Genomic DNA, 22,012 nt, shown 5'->3' on the forward strand with positions numbered 1-22,012 from the left:
AACTGCCTGCACCACAGAACCAGCTCTGGGGTTCCTCTTCCTCCGTGTCTCCCAGCTCAGCCTGGGTGACAAGCAACTCTTTAAAGCTGGTCTCCTAGCCTGGCCTGGCTCTCTTGGCATTTGTGGGGGTGTCTGTGGGATTAAGTTTCCTGTGGTTGGAGTTGAAAGAGGGTGTGATTTAAATTAATTGCTTATCAAAGTGCTAACTTGAGAAGGGTTTAAAAAAGAAATCCATCTCTCTCTCTTTTTTAAATATGATTTTTATCTTTTCCATTGCAGTTGATTTACAGTGTTCTGTCAGTTTTTATGTATTGCAAAGTGACCCAGTCATTCATATATATATAGTTTTTCTCACATTATCCTCCATCATGTTCCATCCGAAGTGACTAGATATATGGCACAAAAGAAATCCATTTCTTTTTTCCTTTTTTTTAAAAATTTTTGGTCTTTTGCCCTTTTAGGGCCACACCTGTGGCATATGGAGGTTCCCAGGCTGGGGGTCTAATTGGAGCTAAAGCTGCTGGTCTATGCCAGAGCCACAGCAACACCAGATCCGAGCTTCGTCTGCGACCTACACCACACAGCTCAAGGCAACACCAAGTCCTTAACCCCTGAGCAAGGCCAGGGATCAAACCTGCAACCTCATGGTTCCTAGTCAGATTCGTTTCCTCTGCGCCATGATGGGAACTCCAAGAAATCCATTTCTTGATGAAACTGGGGCCTTTCCTTTCTCCCCCATCTGCTGCTCCAGGGCTGTGGTTTGAGGCCCCTCCCTCTGCTCTTGCTCACAGAGGACACTGTTGAGAAAGGCTCCTGGAAGAGAAGAATGTCTGTTCTCTGTCTGATGCTCTCCCTGATGGGGTAGTTTTGAGAAGTGCCGCCAAGGAGCCTGCACCTTGGCATTGAGAGAATTCACAGGCCATCTACTGCTTCCTGGCTTGGCCCCTTCCCCAATTCAAATAATTCCTGCCAGTGAATGAGATTCATACAGCAATAAATACTTGGTGAACCTCCTGATTTGGAGGCGGTGCTTGGTAAGGTTAGCCCACTCTTCCAATTGTCACTAATGTGAAAGTGTAACAGGGCCATTGGGAAGGTCAGAGTTTGACCTTTTGTGCCCAAGGCAGTAGACAACTGAGCAATGTAGGTGTCCACCTAGTCAAGATAATAGAATTTGCTGGATTGGGAGGAGAAACGAACTTTTTTGGGCCACATCTGTGGCATACAGAAGTTCCTGGGCCTGGGATCAAACCTGCGTCACAGCTGTAACTAGAGCCACCGCATTGACAGCAATGGATCCTTAACCTGCTGAGCCATGAGAGAACTCCTAAAGGAACATTTTTATTGAGTCATGTTGGAGAGATAAAGTATGGCTAGTAATGTTTTAAAAGCTTTTTTTTTTTTTTTTGTTCATCATTTTATTCTTACTTGAGCCTATTTCTGCTTGCCTTCTCAACACGCTTTCCCCCAGGTGACACGTGCCTTCCTTGGCTTTACACCTACCTGTCCACATGATCTCAGCTACAGAGGCCACTGAGATCGCTTTTGCTACTTTAGGGAGTGAAAAGTTTCAGGTGCACAGCCTCGCCCGCTGTTGAAGAGGTGAGGGCTGAGTTACGTGGCCACCTACGGAGTCTGGCCATGTTTAAAAGCTGGCCTCTAAGCAGCACCAACTCTTGTCCAGAACACAACAGATTAAAAACTGGACCTTGCTAGGCAGCGGGAGAACCACCTATCAGTGTCAAAACCTATCTTTTCGCTTCTAGTTTTAAAATCTCTAATTTATGTGGGCAGTGATCTCAGTGTCGGAACAAATCTCTTGTATTTGCTGCTGGAAGCTGTTTGGGCCACTCATCAGTACATCAGAGGTCAGATACATGCCGGGGTGGCTGTGGGGACACATGATTTCATACAGCTCTGCGTGACCACTGGCCACCTGTGGCGCCGTAAATCGGACTTGGGGTTCTAATTTTATCAAAGCCTCCAGGGAGTTAGTCTAACGTGCCTCTTGTGAGATTGAACTTAAGATAATATTTATAGTGGAGGGGAAAGGAAAAATAATACCTAGTGGGAACATTGTGGGAAGAATGGTAGCAACGTATTAGAAATAAATTATGTGGGGCCATTGGAGTAGCTCCTTTATGGGCTCAACGGGTATTTTATTAGGTCTTTAGCCAAGAGGAGTCCATGCTGATCAGGCTCCAAGCCTCATTCCTCCAACACAAGATGGGAGGTAGGAGGGTTTTCTCCTCACTTCTTAGTTTTTAAGGTATGATTTACATAAATTAAAAGTATGCATTGTATTCACCTGTGTACTCACTCCTTCCACCAAGATAACAGAACATATCCATTGGTCCAGAACATCTCCCTTGACTTCCCTCCAGCCACACCTGTTCTATCCCCTGCAACTTTTTTTTCCATCTTGGATTAGTTTTGCCTTCATATAAATAGCATTATGCTGCATATGCTTTTGAGGCTGGTGTGTGTGTGTGGGGGGGTGTTAGGCCTGTGGAAGTTCCTAGGCCAGAGAAGTTTTACTGTGCCACAGCAGTGACAATACTGAGCCCTTAACCATGCCTCCAGCGAACTCTCTGTGTGCTTTTTTTTGGGGGGGAGGTCCACACCTGTGGCATATGGAGGTTCCCAGGGTAGGGATCCAATCAGAGCCGCTGGCCTACACCACAGCCACAGCAGTGTCAGATCCTTAAACCATAGAGTGAGGCTAGGAATCACACACCTGTGTTCTTGTGGATACTAGTCAGATTCGTTTCTGCTCAGCCACGACGGGAACTCCTGTTTGCTTTTTTTTTTTTTTTTTTTTTTTTTGTCTTTTTGCTATTTCTTTGGGCTGCTCCCGTGGCATATGGAGGTTCCCAGGCTAAGGGTCGAATCGGACCTGTAGTCTCTGGCCTACGCCAGAGCCACAGCAACGTGGGATCCGAGCTGCGTCTGCAACCTACACCACAGCTCACGGCAACGCCAGATCGTTAACCCACTGAGCAAGGGCAGGGACCGAACCCGCAACCTCATGGTTCCTAGTCGGATTCGTTAACCACTGCGCCATGACGGGAACTCCTGCTTTTTTGATTCTAGCATTTCCCACTGAGCATTTGTGTGCGTGCACAAATCAGTAATTTGTCTTCATTGCTAGAAATATTCCATTGTCTGTTTCTCTTATGATAGGGAAGTTTAGTTTTTGTATTTGAACTGGAAGAATTTTTTTTTTTTTCGTTTTATGGCTGCACCCGTAGCCCATAGAGGTTCCTGGGCCAGGGATTGACTCCAAGCCACAGCTGCAGATTCAAACGCCAGATCCTTTAACCCACTATGCTGGACTGGGGATTGAACCTAAGCCTCTGCAGCAACCAGTGCCGCTGCATTCGGATTCTTAACCCACTGTGCCACAGTAGGAACTCTAGAAGAATTTTTAAACACCCAACTTTTATAATTTCTTTGCTAAAATAAATGAGGCAGTAATCCAAAACACAGTTCTGGCATTTTCCAGAGTGTCACTCAATGTCATGAACCTTGGATCTGTTGGAGGAAACCCCCAGCACAGGTGTGTCACTTTTACCTGGGATGGTATATTAAAGCCTTCCAGAAATGAGATTTACTCCAGGCTGTGGGCCCTGCTGGCCTCGGGAGTGGTGGCTGGCCTTGAATGTGCCTTAAGCTGTGTGGGTTGAGCCAAAGATAAAAGATAACAAGACTCCAGCCTAAAAATCAGAATCCCACCAGGAGATGAAGAAATAGTCCAAAGAGCAAGAGCTGTTTGTTGCAGCTTGGGGTCCCCAGAGGCAGACACTGAGGCTGTTGATCAGCAACTCTGAGAGTCAGGGAGAGGAGAAAGATGGATACAGGGCCAGGGAAGATGTTCCAGGTACCAGAAGGGAGTGGACAGGGGCATAGCTGCATCCCCCTCCTGTGCTTCTCTGGGATTCCATGTATATTGGCCCACACTGAATATTTTGTGACATTGTGACTATACTTTTATAAATTACATGTTTCTTTTGGGGACTTCACAGAGACTCTGAGAACATTAACTGTAGCTCAGTGTGGGAAGTGCCAGTTTTCTGCCTGCTGTTTTTCTTACCTTGACCTCTGTCCTTAGAGTTCACTTGGATAATTTCTCCTTCCCTGAAAACCTCACTGCTGTGCCTCAAGTGGCGTCAGGATCCCAGGAAAATACACACCTGGGTTATAGTCCTTTCTTGCCTGGTAAAGGCCCTTTTTGAGTCAGATTTACTACTGCAACCTCAGTTTTAGGAGGGGGCTACGGTGAGAAGTATTTTTTGTCTATGGCTCTGGCAAAACTGGTGGAAGGTATCATGTGCTATCCTCTCAGAGTGTACTGCCCTCTGGGGCTTCAGGGCTGGGGGCAAGTGGTTTTCTTCTAGGACGAACTCCTTTCCATGCTTTTGAATGATTCTGACAGTTCTGTGTGCCAGAAGTTATTTTTATTTCCAAAGCTGTAAGTAAGCTCAGCCAAATTCAGTCATTCAGCTGTAGAAACTAAATGTACTCCTGTAATTATCCATGCTTTGTAAAAGGCAGTGGTTTTGCTTTGGCATATGTCACTATTAGAAGCTGTGGGCTCAGGGAGGGCTCTTTGTGGGGGAGGGCCCTGCAACATGGAGTATAAATTATGAAATAGAAATACTCCTGGGATATGAAGTGGGGATCTGGTGTGCCTGGCTCTGGGGGCAGGTGATAGGGAGGGAAAGGAGCTTTGAGGAAGCCTCCTGAGTTGGTGGTGGTTGGTCAGCGTTAAGAAGGGACAGCATTGGTCATTGGGAGAATGAACATTTTCTTCTGAAAGGCAGGGAAGCGATCATGATTGATGTAGCTTTAGGAGTTAAACAGAAACCTCAAGTGAACAACATGGGATGTTTTGTGATCATTGCACTATGGCACCCTTCCCATCCCTGCCGCCACCCCCCCCCTTGCCCCCAGCAACCACGTTGAAGTTGTTAGAGTTGATGACATTCCTGTTTCCAGCCCTTCCTTTTCAAATTTGCCTTGTCCACAGGAGCCAAAAAAGCTTGTATTTGCTCTAGAGCTGCTCATAGCCCGTGGGGTCTGACAACCCCCTACCCCCAGCAACCACATAGTCTTAACTTCTGTTCTTGCCCTATTAGCCCAGGAAAGTTTTTTTTTGTTTTCTTTTTGCTTGTTTTTGCTTTTTAGGGCTACACTTGCCGCATATGGAGTTTCCCAGGCTAGGGGTGGAATAAGAGCTGCAACTACCACCCTACGCCACAGCCACAGCAATGCCATATTCAAGCTGCCTCTGTGACCTACATCACAGGTTACAGCTACACCGGATCCTTAACCCACTGAGCAGGACCAGGGATCGAACCCAAATCCTCATAGATACTAGTCAGACTCCTCTGAGCCACAGCAGGAACTCCTCTGAGTTCCTGGCCCTGCAGGTATTTTGCCCTGGCCCTTGGAATTAGATGCGTCTTGACATTCAACATTTTTGATTTTGGGAAGTTTATGCTGTGAAGCAACACCCAAAAAATAATGAATATTAATATTTCTTCAGTGAAATATATGAAAGGTCATGCTAAATGGGATAGATAAAAATTATAAACCATTTTGGAGTTCCCTAGTAGTCTAGTGGTTGAGATTCTGGCTGTTGTCACTGCTGTGGCACAGGTTTGATCCCTGGCCCCACTGTGAGCAGCGCCCCCCCCCCCAGTCGTAAACCATTGTCACACTAGTTGAGGTTTTGCTGCCGAATAGTTTATGGTTTCCAGAGTCTGTTGGGTTGGGGGATTGCAGAAAGGGCTTCTGGACTTACAGGGGGCTGCCCATGTTTGTTTCACCATGTCTTTGAATGGTACCTTCTAGGAGGTTTTATTCTTAACACCCCTTTTCCTTTACACCACCTGGAGTTCTTCTCCTGTCCACTTCTGGAGTCATTCCATCAAGTGGCCCCACTCCCCTCCAAGCTCAGGTTTTGGAAAATCCGGCAGCTATTCCTTAGTATAGAAGACACAAGCTTTGCTTTCCTGCTCCTCCTCTGGGGCTTCTTTCCAGTCTCAGCCTCCACCTTCCACTTTCTAGTCTCAGCAGAGCAGACCTGCACTCCAGTCCTACCTTGTCTGGCTCTCTGGGGTCCCCACGCTGGCCTTTTGTGTAGGTTTGGTCTTGTTGGGACCAGACACTGTCACTTCACAACTTTCACTTTTCACACGGGTGAGGATTGACTTGATTTCAAGTTAATAAATTTGAGAAACCTTATTGTCCACACTTGCAAGTAGATTTTTTCCTTCTGATTTTTTCCTTTCCTACTGATGTAGCAATCAACTATATTAACAAATTGAGGGTTCCAGGCTTTATAAAAAACAGTATAAAGGATATTCACTGCAGTGTTGCTTGTGATTTTTCAAAAATCAGGAAACAGCGTTAAAATCCTATCAGCAGGTACTAATTAAATAAGTCATGGTACATCCACAGGCGACATACCACACAGCCATTCATAAAACAGTCAGACCCAGAACATTCTCTACGTTAATAGAGTTAAGTGAAAGAAGCCTAGTATAATACTCTCCTATTTCTGTCTTTTGAAAGTTCATGTGTGGTTGGAATATAGCATGTTTTGGGATGTTAATGTAAAAAAGTAGAAACAACTGATTGAGAAATTGGGGCAGATTTTTAAAAGAACTGTTTGCATCTGTGTATCTTTTTGTATTAAAAATGCATGTGTGTTCTTTGTCTAAATTTTTCAAAAAGTTTCAGATGTCTTTACCTCCCAAAGAGGTAACTTGTCCTCTGCTGGGCTCTGCTGTCCTGAGTTGGTGGTGATGTGTAAGAAGGAAGGTTCAGTTTCCTTTCTTTCCCCTTTTCCCAGGCCCCCCAAGGCCACAGCTCTGCAGCAGCACGTGGCCAGAGAAGCAGGAGGGCTTCTGCGCGTTTAAGAGCACTGGCGATCCATGTATTTTCCCTAAATCAAGTGAAGCTTGGTTTTGATATTGTTGAGTAGACTTAGTTTCATGGCTGGACTTCACTCCTTGAACTTGGTTTACCTTTTTTTTTTTTTTTTTTTTTTTTTAAATAGGAGAGCCTGCTGAGTGTCACATACAGATAAGGCTTCTGGTTGTCACCAGCCCTCCTCCCCTTCATGTCTGTAGTGGAGACAAACCCTCTCTGGTGGGTGGGGACCTCCTTCTGTTTAGGCCTGAGTTTGTGGGAGGCCAGATGTCCCCAGTCATTTTAAGGGATGCCAAAGAAATCTTAAAAAATTAGTTTATAGCAGTTAATATTTATTATTTCAGTTGGGGCCTCTTGACTATGAGAGGCCCTTCCATCCTTTTCATTTACACTTCTCACTGATATGGGTAGTTGTATTTTAACCTGGTGCTCCAACGGGAATGAGTGAATGTGTGTGTGTGTCTGTGTCTGTGTGTGTGTTCCTTGTTGGATCACAGGTAATATAAAAAGTAGATTCCTGGAGTACATAATTAACAAAGCACTTTATTTAAGCGTTTTAGCACTGGCTAAGGTAAACCTGCTCACTTGGTATTTTTATTTATTTTTTCTTTGACCTTCCCCCCCCTTCCTCTCCTGCTGGGCTCACATTCCTAGGTCTTTGTCTCCGCCTGGTATTTTAGAAATTTTGGGAGAGGAAGGCAGTGGGTGGGGCGTTCTGGGAGCTGGGGGCAGGGAAGAGGGTGGTCACTTGCAAGGTCAGAGGTCAGGCCTGCTCCATTCAGCTGGGGCAGCCAGATTGTCGCCATGTGGGGGGGAGGGGGCGTGTCTGAGCATCTGCCCGGGAAGACCCAAACCGGCAGCTCCAGGCCCTGGAATTCCTGCTGCCAGAGGACTGCTCCTTCCCCCCCTTCCCGGAGCCACAGTTCATGGCCTCTGCCACATTTCTTTCTGGCTGTGGACCTTCCGAACTGCCCTCCAGTTTATTCTTTTAAAATAACCTTTAAAAAGCAGGTCTAGAGGGAGTTGCACCCACACACATCCCTGCCTGTTCACAGAATTGTACCAGCTCTAAAGTTGGAGGGTTTTGACCTTAGAAATTGCTAAGCACGTGAGATTGGAGCTTCTAAATGGAGTGTGACATCTTCCCAAAGTTTTACTTCATTTCACTAGAAAATTTATAAAGTATAATCTCACATTATCTTTTTTTAAAAATCTACAATTTTTTGTTGATTAAAAAGTACTATTGGGGCTCTGCTTAGGCATAGTTTTTTTGTTTTTGTTTGTTTTTATGTTTTTGGCTGGTCCCACAACATGTGAAAGTTAGCAGTCCAGAAGTTGAATCTGCACCACTGCAGTAACCCAAGCTACAGATGTGACAACACCGGATCCTTAACCCACTGAGCCATCAGGGAACTCCTTAACCATAGTTTTTTTTATAATCAACTAGCTGAGTGCTTCCCACCCCCAGTCCCAGCCCTACCTCAGTGGTCCTGTAGTCAGCGTGGAATTGTAGAAGCATCAGAGCTTCCAAAAACCTGTGTGTTGTAGGTGCTTGGAGCTGCATTGATCCCGTGTGTAATACTGACAGGTAGGGAGTTCCCGTCATGGCGCAGTGGTTAACGAATCCGACTAGGAACCATGAGGTTGTGGGTTCGGTCCCTGCCCTTGCTCAGTGGGTTAACGATCCGGCGTTGCCGTGAGCTGTGGTGTAGGTTGCAGACATGGCTCGGATCCCGCATTGCTGTGGCTCTGGCGTAGGCCCGTGGCTACAGGGCCGATTCGACCCCTAGCCTGGGAACCTCCATATGCCGTGGGAGCGGCCCAAGAAATGGCAAAAAGACCAAAAAAAAAAAAAAAAAAAAAAAAAAATACTGACAGGTGGGATCACATCCCAGGACCTCCATTCGCCCAGTATAGAGGTACCTGGGCTCTCAAGGCTGAACATGGTGGGGTGGGGCAGGTCCTGTTGCCACCTGTTCTGACCAGGATTTCTTTTCTGTCTCCTTCATCTGCAAAATCCTTTAAAACCTACCATTTGTAGCATATCTTCTCCCATGCACAATTCATGCATGCTCTGGATTTTACAAACATAAAAGCCCGGAAAAATCACTTTAATTCCTTGCAGTTCTGTATTGACACCTGGGGCCCAGAATTATTTGGTTTGTGACATCGAGTCCCCAGAGATAGGGTTCCTGGGACTTCTGGAGTGGAAGGGTTTCTTGAGGTACCTGGTTGGATCCCATGTGTTCCATATATGGTGACTGGGTAGATGTCCTCCTGGCCAGGTGGTGCCAGGCCCAGGCTAACAGCTGAAGATTCTTGCCTATTCAGGCCCTCGAAGATAAGAGCTGTTATATTTACATGAGCCCATTGACTGAAGAACACAGGAGACACTAGTCAGTCCCCACAGCTGTAAATCCCAAGCAGAGGTGAAGAGAAGACTTGGAAGTTCCTGTTGTGGTTCAGCAGTAACGAATCTGACTGGTACCCATGAGGTTGTTAGTTCAATCCCTGGCCTCGATCAGTGGGTTAAGGATTGGGTGTTGCCATAAGCTGTGGTGTAGGTGGCAGACATGGCTCGGATCTAACATTATTTTGGCTGTGGTGTAGGCCGGCAGCTACAGCTCAGATTCGACCCTTAGCCTGGGACCTGCCACAGATGCAGTCCTTTAAAAAAAAAAAAAAAAAAAAAAAAAAGTGACTGCTTTAGCTGTTAGGTAAGAGCAGAGAGCCTTTTGAGGGAAGATTTTCACACTTTGCATTAGCAGGAGTGATCCCTTTATTCCTGTGACAGATGGAGGGAGCAGAAGAGAGGGATGCGGTTGAGCTTGTAGGATAATTGCCTTAGGACCACAGTGTAAAAAAAGAGTGGGAATTTCCCCCAAGTGTATCCGGTTCAGCAGTTTTTGGATAGTATTTAAGGCTAGCTTGAGAATTTTGTTTTGTATTATTACTCTTGTTATTAATTTTTTGGCTGCAGTATGCAGTGGCTTAATGTGGGACCTCATTACCCAGATCAGGGATTATACTTGGGCTGCAGCAGTGACAGTGCCACTAGTGTCTAACCACTAGACCACCAGGGAACTCCCTAGATTGAGAATTTTAGATTTATCAAATTAGAAAGAAAAGATTAGATTGTCTCTAAATTAAATGTCTCTAAATGACCTTCTTCAAAAAGTGATAGGCCAGGAGTTCCCATCTTGGTGCAGTGGGAACAAACGAGCGTCCATGAGGATGCAGGTTCAATCCCTGGCCTTCCTCAGTGGGTTAAGGATTTGGTGTTGCCATGAGCTGTGGTGTAGGTTGCAGACAAGGCTTGGATCTGGCGTTGCTGTGGCTGTAATGTAGGCCGGTGGCTGTAGCTCCAATTAGACTCCTAGCCTGGGACCCTCCATATGCCACGGGTGCGCCCCTTTAAAGCAAGAAAAAAAAAGTGATTGGCCAATTGGGAGGGTGGAGTAATATATACACACTACTGCATAAAATAGATGATTAATGAGAACCCACTGTATAGAACAGGAAAATGTACTCAATAGTTTGTCATAACGTAAATGGGAAAAAAAGAATGGTTATATTTATATGTATGACTGATTCACTAAGCTGGAAAATGAGAGAAGCAGCATGGCCCCAGGACCTTTCTCTGTGGGACTTTTAGCCAAATAGGAACTTTCTAGGCCCAAGGGCCACCTCCATCTCTTCCTTCCTATCACAACAGTCTGTTCCCAGAGTTGCCTTGAGTCTCACATTCTCTGGTGGTACCTAGCCAGATGCTCTGTGCTGTGGGTGTGGTAGCTGGTACCCACACGTTGGGACCAGCTCTTCAGAAGGCCTTGCTCCTTGTGCAGCCCTTGGCACTACAGTCCCTCTACTTCCTGGGATTGAGTGCTCATGTATGTGAAAGACATCCCCTCCCCACTCGTTGGACACTGCTTCTCTGCCTGTTGCGTGTTGGCTGGCTTACCCTCACCCCAGGTATACCAGAGGCAAATTTAAGCTCTATTCTTGAAAGCAATCAAGCCAACATTTACAGAGGGCAGTGCTAAGTGCCCTGCTCTGTGGCGGGATACGATGGGACAGACCCTGTTTCTGTGCCAAGGAGTTCTGGCTCTCGAGGGCTCATTTATCAGCAGGTGGAGCTGATGCCAAGCCTGTTCCTCCCTCCCATCTCGTCGGGCCCCAGGGAGGTACACAGCGTCGCATAAAGCAGTTCTGTCAGCATGGGCTGCCTCCCAGAGTCAACTCCTTGGAACAACTTGGCAGGAAGAAAGACAAGAAGCTCGCTGACTTTTACCATTAGCTTTTTGTCTTCGTCTCAGAAGCTTAAGCCTGTACCTTGCTTGAGTGCCTCGAGTGTGTTCATCCCCTCAAGGGGGAGGGTGGCAGCCGGCTGTGGTAGGAGGATGATTAATCCTGGCCCCCAGCCTCGCTTGCACACCAGAGGCTGGGATGACTAAAGAAAGTGTATCCTTAAACACTGAATTCCTAAATCCAGAGTAGAAAGTGGTTCTCAGGAGCTGGGGGTTGCGGGGGAGACGAGGAGATGCAAGGGGGGAAAAAGACGTATATCCTTTCATTCAGCCACCAATCTCAGAGCAGGGAAACAGTCTTGGACTTTTTCTGGGTAATTAAAATAAGATACAGGGAAATCTCTTGTGCTAGGAGGACTGTTTTGTTTCCTCTTGGCTTTCGAAGTGTCTAAGTTATGGTTATGAATGAAACTGGAGTAGAATGAGGGAGTTGGTCGGTTGTTTTGGGGTGGTGGTGGGAACAAGCTGTCCCCACACTGGCTTTTTTATCATGGGGTTCTAGATTCAAAGCACAGCCCTCATCCCAAATCTCATTAATGCATGCTGCCTCTCTGGTCCCCAGGTGCTGCACCTGTACTGTGACACCTGCTCCGTGCCCATCTGCCGGGAGTGTACGGTGGGCCGGCATGGCGGCCACAGCTTCGTCTACCTCCAGGAGGCATTGCAAGACTCTCGGGCGCTCACCATCCAGCTGCTGGCTGATGCCCAGCAGGGCCGCCAGGCCATCCAGGTCAGTCCTGCCCCACCCATCACCTGTTGCATTTGTTCTTTCTTGCCCACACAACCTTTCCCACTCCCTTTCAGAAAGCATAGTAGATTATTGCCCAGGGTCCAGAGTCTGGAGCTATGGGCCAGTGACCTAAATGAGCCCATGTGACACCCATATGGCAGCAGTCCCATAGGGGACAGGGTGCCCCAAGCCCTACTCACACCCTTGTGAAGATGAGAATGATGTGGCCGGAGCTGCTGGCCAGTCAGGGCTTGTCCCAGACACCTGGGCTGGACCCCCCTCACAAAGCTGTTCCCCTCCCCTAAATCCAGGGGGACACACACATGCTTGAGTCAGGACTATAGAAAGACTGGGCCACTTAATGTTTTTTCAGAGATCTTTCTGCTTAGATTTATTCATTTACAGATGGGAAATAAGTGAGCATGGGAGATTTTTTTACAAGGTTCAGAGTCTTAAACTCTTTCCTGGAGGGTGGCTTAGACCCTTGTTTCTGTGGAATCCCCATCCCTTTGGGATTAGGGACATGTATAACTGGGGGGTAGCAGAGTTCTCACATAGACAGGTAACAGTGTGCCTGAATCGATTTTGAATCTTCTTGTCCGACAAGATTTTAGGAAAACAAAGGTGGGTTCTTTTCCTTGTCTAATAGGATAAGTCAAGAAGCCTTGCTAATCCTCAAGCATGCGTTGAATAAGAAACTGTTTAGAATGAGTATTGGAATATATGAATTATTTTAAAAATCGTCTTTTGGAGTTTCCGTTGTGGCGCAGTGGAAGTGAATCCTGCTAGGAACCATGGGGTTTTGGATTTGATCCCTGGCCTCGCTCAGTGGGTTAAGGATCTGGCATTGCTGTGAGCTGTGGTGCAGGTGGCAGACGCAGCTCGGATCCCTTGTTGCTACGGCTATGGTATAGGCCAGCAGCTGTAGCTCTGATTGGACCCCTAGCCTGGGAACCTCCATAATGTCATGGGTGTGGCCCTTAAAAGCGGGGGGTGGGGGGGGTGTCTTTTTTGGAAATGGTAAAGAATTGATCATGTGCTCTAAAGAAGGGTGTGGGAGGATGGTTTCAGATCTTAACATGTTCCTCAGCAGCTATCACATTCCTCTGTGTGATACCGAAGTCATCATTCTGTTGAGTCAGATTTTCTGATATGCAGGTTATAAAATTGGAAGTTTGAGAAAGTCTGTGTTTCTAGAATGACTTACTCTGTCATTCTTCTGCTGCAGTGATGTCCTTTCTATCCTGTATTAGGGAATCTGTGTCCCCGAGGCTTCTGTTTATGCCACTGCAGTCAGGGCCTTGTCAGATGCCTTCTCGTCTGCTGTCAGCATCACCTGGAGGCTTACAGATCTGTCCCTGGAGATTGAGAACACTCTGGGCTTCTTGATGTGATTGAGAAAATTCCCAGTACTCCCCATGCTTTGTGGGACCAGCCACTCCGGGGGAAAAAAAAAAAGACTTGTAGTGATTTGCTTAAGGAGAGTGGTTAAAATTGTACGTGGCATATGGAGGTTCCCAGGCTAGGGGTTCAATTGGAGCTGTGGCCTCTGGCCTGCACCACAGCCACAGCAATGCGGGATCTGAGCCTCATCTGTGACACACACCACAGCTCACTGAAACACTGGATCCTTCACCCACTGAGCAAGGCCAGGGATCATCAAACCTGTATCCTCATGGATGCCAGTTGGGTTTGTTACTGCTGAGCCAGGACGGGAACTCCAGCATTGACCTTTTTTTCTTCTGGGGGCTACTATGAATGGAGCATCAGAAAGAAGTCCTTAGGTGATAGTAGAAAACACACTTGCCCTCTAAGTCTCTGTGATGCCAGCACATACCTTTGGAGGCAGGGAGGAGAATCTGAGGTAAAGACTGAGGACAAGTTAGCATTGCTCAAAAACCATTGCTCAAAAAGCCTGTTCCCATGTGAGGTACAGAAATAGGCTCTGTCCCCAAAGTCAGAAGCCTGGCATGACCTAGCTTTCACTGCAGAAAACATCTTGCCCATGAGTTCCTTTTTAGAGTCTGAACAATCAGAGTTGTGTGGCACTGAAACTGATGAGTCAGGCTGAGGAGGAATCTTTGTGTGTCCAGCAACTAAGTGAACTTCTGCCTCTCCTTAATAAAGGGAGAGCAGGAGTTCTAGTGTCACTGTTTTGGCTCGGGTCACTGCTGTGATGCGGGTTCCACATGCATATGATGCCACCAAAATGACAGCAAACAGTAACAAGAAGGGGAGAACACTGTTCTGAGAGCTTCAGGGGGCCTCCCTTTCTCTAATCCAAAAGTCATCTTCAAAGGACATTTAGAGGACGTTGAAAGAGCAGCCAGTATATAGCCCAGGGTCTACATGTGTTTATTTATACAGAGAGATTATTTAGATCTCTTTTGTTGGAGGTCCTGTCATGGCGCAGTGGTTAATGAATCCAACTAAGAACCATGAGGTTGAGGGCTTGATCCTGGGCCTTGCTCAGTGGGTTAAGGATCCGGGTGTTGCCGTGAGCTGTGGTGTAGGTTGCAGACGCGGCTTGGATCCCGCATTGCTGTGGCTCTGGCATAGACTGGTGGCTAGAGCTCTGATTAGATCCCTAGCCTGGGAACCTCCTTATGCCGAGGGAGCGGCCCTAGAAAAGGCAAAAAAAAAAAAAAAAAAAAAAAAAAAGATCTCTTTTGTTGGTTACAGTAGACAGTAGATAGAATGATAGCCATTGAAATTTGAGATGTGCCCCGCAGGCTAAAGGAGTGACCTGGAAGTGCCAAAAAAGAACACACTGATTAGGGCCACAGATCTTCAGCACTTTATGCAGTTGGTCCAAGTGTTAATGAAGCAAGTGGCCCGTCCACATAATTTTTGTTGTCATTCAATAGCATTTATATTAAATAGTACAACAAAGATAGTGTGAAGATGGGTGTCCAATTGATGTGAACATTGGAAAAGGAATACCCGTCAATTAACATAGAATTTGGGGGGGTTGATAAATTTTTTTGAAAATACACACTCCCACCCCCTTTTTTCTTAAAAATCAGAATCAGAGCTGCAGCTGCTGACCTACAGCAATGTGGGATCTGAGCCGAACCTGCAACCTTTACCATAGCTCATGGCAACATCATATCCTTAACCCACTGAGCAAGTGGGTTAAAAAAACTTGCTCAGTGGGTTAAACTTTAAAAAAAGAGGGAGACTTAATCCACTTAAACCAAAATACAGAATAATTCTGGTCATGGAGTAAGAAGAGGTTCTGATTTCTTTTACAGAGAATGTTTGTTACAAATTTTTTTTTTTTTTTTTTTTTTTTTTTTTTTTTGTCTTTTGTCTTTTGTCTTTTTGTCTGTTGTTGTTGTTGCTATTTCTTGGGCCGCTCCCGCGGCATATGGAGGTTCCCAGGCTAGGGGTTGAATCGGAGCTGTAGCCACCGGCCTACGCCAGAGCCACAGCAACGCGGGATCCGAGCCGCGTCTGCAACCTACACCACAGCTCACGGCAACGCCAGATCCTTAACCCACTGAGCAAGGGCAGGGACCGAACCCGCAACCTCTTGGTTCCTAGTCGGATTTGTTAACCACTGCGCCACGACGGGAACTCCACAAATTTTATTTGGAAGTCATTTGTCTTAAACTGTTCCAGATTTTTGTTTGTCTGCTCCTCACAGTATTAATGTACTAAGTGTGTCATTTAGGAGCTTTTATTTTTTTCCTCCTCTCTTTTTCTTTATTGGGCCATACCTGCGGCATATGGAAGCTCCCAGGCTAGGGTTGAATCAGACCTGTAGCTGCTGGCCTACGCCGCAGCCATGGCAATGCCAGATCCTTAACCCACTGTGCAGGGTCAGGGATAGAACCAGCATCCTCATGGATACTAATTGGGTTCGTAATCCACTGAGCCACAGTGGGAACTCCATCCCTGGGAGCTTTTAATAAAGTCTTTCTTTCTTTCTTTTTTTTTTGCCACACCTGTGGCATCCTGAAGTTCAGGGCCAAGAATCAAGAACCTGTGCCACAGCAATGAGGACACCAGATCCTTAACCCTCTTTTAGAAGCTTTTAAAAGCTCTTTATTTGTACTGGCAAACTGACAGATCCAAGAAATTAGTAAATAGCCTAGAAACAGCCTTTATTTTGCTAATAACTTTAAGAAAGTTAAGATTTCAAACTAAATAAAGTATGATGAAAGAGGGAGAAGGAATAGATTTAAATTATCATAGCAAATAGCAAAACTTCACTAGGTTAAAAGGGTTACATGGAGAGGAGGAGTGGGGAAAGCATTAAACAAACAAACAAACACAAAAAAGCACACAACAAAACCCATCCTCCCAAACTTGAAGGTGGATGTATGTTAAATACCTTAAAGGCATGGTGTTCTAAGATTAGAAATGATACCAGAAACATCTGCATATTAAAAGGAAAAAACAAACTAGAAAATAACAAATGGTAGACAAATGGTTACTCTAGTCAGTCTTAGTTCTAGGAAAAAAACCCAGAAGTAAATAAATCCTTTAATTAATTTGAGATAGCCTTGTAAGGAGAATTTACCCTGATGAAGGTCTTTTAGTTACCCACAATAAAGAAAGCAAGGAAGATGTCTGTGGTGTACCTTATCTGTGTTTGAGGGGCAGATACTTGCTGGTTGCTTTTTAGAGTGCCTTGTTCCTTTAACGCTTCTGAAAGTAAAACATTTCAGTTACGTACGTAATTGGGAGATTTCATTAATGTGTGCTGATTCCCTTGGGACACCTGTGGTCTGGATCAGGAATATAGTTGCTCTCCATGTAAGAGAGTCTGAATTCTTTACTTTCTTTTATTCCTTTCGTCACATTTAAAATGCCATTAATTGTAAGAAACACATTTATTTTATACAGCAAAGGGGGGAAACCCACTGGCAGTGTTAGATGAAATATAGTTTGAAAGATGTTAAATGTGATGAAAATTACATTTTAGAGGGAACTACAGTAATGCCCGTATCTGGAGTGGTGGCCTTTGAGTTTTGGAGTGTCACTTGAATTCTCTGTTATCTTCTATCCGGACACTTTAAATACCTGTCATCAGACCACCACTGTTCTCCACAGCAGACATCACTAATCACTTTCTGCACTCTTCCCATGAAACCCAGATTTGGCCTCAGCCTCATCCTCATTACTAAGTGGCCATCACTCAACAGTCAGCTAGCATTGCTGACTTGCCTGCCTTCAACTTCGAATGTCTGCTTGAATCTGTTAACATTTAAGGATAACATTTTTTCTCAAGCCCCATGCTTACTTGGCTTCCTTCCTCTCTTCCCTCCTGTCTCTCCTCTCTTCCTCCCCTCTCCCTTTTTCCTTTCTACCTTCTTTTTAAACAATTTTTTTTTTTTGGGGGGTGTCCTTTTCTGGGACCGCACCCGTGGCATATGGAGGATCCCAGGCTAGGGGTCAAATCAGAGCTGTAGCCACCGGCCTACACCAGAGCCACAGCAACGCAGGATCCAAGCCGCGTCTGCGACCTACACCACAGCTCATGGCAATGCCGGATCCTTAACCCACTGAGCAAAGCCAGGGATCGAACCCACAGCCTCATGGTTCCTAGTCAGATGCGTGAACCACTGAACCATGACGGGAACTCCTCTACCTTCTTTTTTATATCAAGTGTGTGTTTCATTTTTGGCATTTCCTCAGCCCTTTCACCCACTGTCATTTGCCCCAACCCACCTGATTCTTGTGTCCTTCAAAGGCCCCACTTAGATATTGGGAACTATTTGAGCAGATCCTGGTCTGCACATCTTTGAATGCGCCTCCTGCCCAGGTTGTGTACGATCTGGAGGGGGGAGATCATTTTGTCTCTACACATAGGGTTTTTATGACTTCAGGATTGGGGCCGACTTATATTGCAGCCAGAGCTTTGCTCCCCTTCTACCTGTCTGGAATGTGACAGAATGGAGTTCCAAACCCAGGGGCCTGCTGGGGACCTGGGAGGAGAGACTGGAAGCAGCCTGGGTAGGAGGACAGGAGGGGGAGGAGTGAGCAGACACTCACTGTCGTGGGAAGAGGGTAGTCATTGCCCTCTAGAAATGTGGGCCTATTATGTCCACGTCTTCTGATTTTTATAGGAAATCTGTTCGGTAAGTAATAGGACACAAATAGCAGGCAGTTTGCTGCCTAAGCTTTCCGTTGAGGAAGCATTAAGAAGTGTTAAGGGGAGTTCCTGTTGTAGAATAGTGGAAATGAATCCAACTAGTATCCACGAGGATGTGGATTTGATCCCTGGCCTCACTCAGTGGGTCAGTGATCTGGCATTGCCATGACCTGTGACATAAATTGTAGATTCGACTTGGATCCTGCATTGCTCTGGCTGTGGCCTAGGCTGGCAGGTGTAGCTCCGATTCAACCTCTAGCCTGGGCACTTCCATACCACAGGTATAAAGAGCAAAAAAAAAGGGGGGGGGGTTAAGGACATAGGCTTGGTTGCCTTGGTCAAATATTGACTTTGACACCAGCTCTGTGCTAATTAATACCCCACACATCTGAAAATAGGGTGTATTAGTTATTAATCTACCCTTTCACAATTGTGCTGTGTGGTGCTGGGGCTATAGCCTTTGAAACCATGTGTCTGGAAGTGAGGAGAAGGGGCTTGCTTTTTCCCTTGACTTCCTGTTTAGTTTTTTTGTTTGGTTGTTGTTTTTGCTTTTTGTGGTTTTTTTTTTTTGTTCTTTTTCTTTTCCGACTGCACCTGTGGCATATGAAAGGAAGTTCCTGGGCCAGGGATTGGATCCGAGCTGCAGCTGCAACCCATACCACAGCTGGGGCAATGTCAGATTCTTAACCCACTGTGCCACAGTGGGAACTTCTGACATCCTGTTCTTATCAGAAGCTTATTTTTCATCCTGGCAGCAGAAGTTGGTTCCAGTTTCCAGCTTTTGCCACTCTCAGAATGAGCTGGGACTGGCCCCTGGCCCCGCCCCCTGTGCTTCTGCATCCTTGAAACCCCCACTTTCTTCTCTTTGTTCTCGGGCCTGAGAGGTGGTTGCTGCTGCCCTCAGTTACTGTCTGTCCTAATCCTCAGTGCGCCCTTGGCCCCAGCAGTCCTCCAGGTCCTGTTCAGCCAACTTTTGTACATTAAACCATCTCTGTTTAAATGTCCAAGGAGGTTTCTTTTTTCTGAATTAATTCTGACAGCCTGAGAGGTTTGAAACCTCCCAACTCCGTTATGATATCTTCTCATAAGCATACTTATTTATGGACTGGTCATTCTAATTTTGTATATTTTGTGTAATTTGGATATATCCATCTACTTCAACTTGGTGGCTACTGTATTAGTTTCCTAGGGCTGCTATAAAAAAATTTACCATAACCAGGCGACAAAAGGAAATTACTCTCTTGCAGTTCTGGAGAACAGAAGTCCAAAATTTGGGGTGTTTGCAGGGTTGTGCGCCTTGTGAAACTTCTAGGGAAGAATTTTCCTGTGCTTCCTCCCGCCTTGGCTTGTGCCTGTGTTACTTTGTCTCTGGGCTCCATGCTCATGTGGCCCTGTGTAGAAATTAGTCATTGAATTTAGGACTCACCTTAGTCCAACTTGACCCCATCTTAACCACTTACATTTGCAAAGACCTTATTTCCAAATAAGGTTATGTTCCGAGGTTTTGGGCACACCTGAATTTTGGGAGGACAATGTTTAACCCAGTATAGTTATCTAGTGCTTTGATAAACATGCATGAGCCAATATCAAATTATAAGATTATTCCTGTTACAACCCAGTGGTAAATACTATGGACTATGTGCTTAGTACCCCCACCCCAGTTCAATCTGTAATGATACTTGGGACACAGCTGAAAAGATGGAGCAGAAACACTACAGATGGGTGTCCTTCACTTCCAGTTGCAGGAAGAAAGTGGAATTTGAAGTTGTAGGGTGAGTTTGGACGTGAAAGGCCTTCCAGGCCATGGGGAGTCCATGAGCCACCCGGTCAGCCAGGTGTCTGCTCCGACCAGCTTGGTGGATCCTTGGGCCTCACAGGGATTGGGACTGAGGGTGCAGTGTGTCAGCCGAGGCTGGTCTGGAGGCAGCTGCACCGTTGGCGAGGCTCCCATGCTGTGAATATGTCGTCCAGCTGACGAGGATGAAAGGTGGTCAGTAGATCATAGGTCAAATGAGTCACAGCTGATTAGCAGGAAGCATATTCATAAAAATAAGGGTGATTGTATATTGTTTGATTCTCTTTGTGTGAAATATTCACAATAGACAGAAGTTTATGGATGCCACGGGGAAAGAGGAGGGGAAGTGGAGAGTGACTCCTTCATAGGTGTGGATGTTTCCTTTTGTGGTGAAAGAGGTGTTGCAGAGTCGGATCGTGGTGGTGGTGGTGGGTGTACCACGTAGAATATGCTAAATGTCACTTACGGGACATTTTATGTTACACATATTTTACTATAATTTAAAAAAGAAAACAAGGTAGGAAGTGTGAATAGGCCTACTTATACGATGAGAGCTGAGTGGATGAGGGGAGGATGGTTGTAGGTGCTTGTCAGGTGAGCACTGGTGTATTTTTGTTTGGGGTTTGTTTGTTTGTTTGGTTTGTTTTGGCCTGCTTTTGGCATTGGGAAGTTCTTGGGCCAGGGATCAAACCTGTGCCACAGCAGTGATAACACTGGATCCCTAGCTGCCAGACCACCAGAGAACTCCTTGAGCACTGTTATAGTAACAGATTTTCCTCTGTGTTGTCCTGCATTTTTCTCACATTCACCCCAAGGTTGGAGATGGCCAGGAACATACTTGTCCAAGGCCTTAGAATTAATAGGAGGAGGAGCTAGATTTTTATTTATTTTATTTTATTTTATTTTATTTTGCTTTTTAGGGCCGCACCCGCCGCATATGGAGGTTCCCAGGCTAGGGGTCCAATCGGAGCTACAGCTGCTGGCCACAGCTATAGCCACAGCAATGAGGGATCTGAGCCATGTCTTTGCCCTATACCACAGTTCATAGTAATGCCAGATTTGAATGTGAGTTTTCCGAGTCCTAAGAAGACCGTCCAGCCTGATTTGCCCAGTTTGCTGCCAGCTTTAGATGTCTTCCACATCCCAGAAACCCTTCTCTGGGGCACAGGGAAGATTGGTCTCCTGTAGTTGATTGCTGATCCCAGGCATGTTCCAAACCCTTGCAGCTTTTCTAGATCTCTCCTGATCTGGGATGCCTCTCCTAGCTAAAACCCATCGTACCAGCAGCAGTCATTTTGGAATCCCTGATTTAATTTCTCAGTATCCTTGTGGTTTTTCAAGGCACATCATGTAATATTAATGAAAATACCAGGCCTTCTGTCTGGATTAATTTTTTATGAACAGTAATAGGTCTGATTAAACTGGCTGATTTACAGAGGCTGGTGGTACAGGGTGGGGGTTTGTGGTGGGGTGTGGATGGTCTCTGGTCACCGGCGTGGTTTCTCAGGCGGATCGACACTGTTCCCAGTTTGCACTTGGCATTGGCTCTGAGTCACACATCTTCCCTGAGGGATACACCTGGCCTGCACGGTTTCCCCAGGTGGGGAGTGTAGCCAGAGAGTCTGTGGGAAGCCACTCGTGTGCCCAGAGCAGTACATTTCACATCTGATCCTCATTCCCAGTTTTGGGCTGTGACCCAGCTACACTGGTTTCACTGTGTCAGAGTACCTCTTTAATAGTCCTGACATTCACTTTGTAGGTGCCATTTCTCATACAAAGAAACCAGCCCTGGCCAAGCAGCTCCTTCAATTACATGTAAGATAGATGCCCTTCTCCCTTTCTCTCCCTGTGTGCCTGCTTTCTTTCCTGTGCCATGAGACTGTTTTTGGTTTTTCCAGCTGAGCATCGAGCAGGCCCAGACAGTGGCAGAGCAGGTGGAGATGAAGGCCAAGGTGGTACAGTCGGAGGTCAAAGCCGTGACAGCAAGACACAAGAAGGCCCTGGAGGAGCGGGAATGTGAGCTGCTGTGGAAGGTAATGGAGGTGCCCACCCCACCCTGGGCCGCCTCTGTGAACCACAGCAGGATGGCAAGGAGCCTGATGTCACACCTTGGACCCCTGCTCTGAGTTTTAGAACTC

At 46.2% G+C, this 22,012-nt stretch overlaps 1 protein-coding gene across 1 annotated transcript in view; it reads left to right on the forward strand.

Annotated features, from left to right (window-relative positions):
- The window catches only part of TRIM71 (tripartite motif containing 71), a 71,184-nt gene that overhangs the window by 41,046 nt on the left and 8,126 nt on the right, over window positions 1–22,012 (forward strand). The window contains exons 2-3 of the mRNA XM_021071552.2: window positions 11,809–11,976; window positions 21,773–21,907. Coding sequence (XP_020927211.1) covers window positions 11,809–11,976; window positions 21,773–21,907 — 303 coding nt within the window. The remainder of the gene's footprint in view (window positions 1–11,808; window positions 11,977–21,772; window positions 21,908–22,012) is intronic.

The sequence above is a fragment of the Sus scrofa genome, chromosome 13 (genome assembly GCF_054392235.1).
Source record: "Sus scrofa isolate SSC_HxYL_T2T_F1_AM1 chromosome 13, Sscrofa_HxYL_maternal_Yorkshire_Landrace_v2.0, whole genome shotgun sequence".
In the NCBI taxonomy this organism is placed as follows: Eukaryota; Metazoa; Chordata; class Mammalia; order Artiodactyla; family Suidae; genus Sus; species Sus scrofa.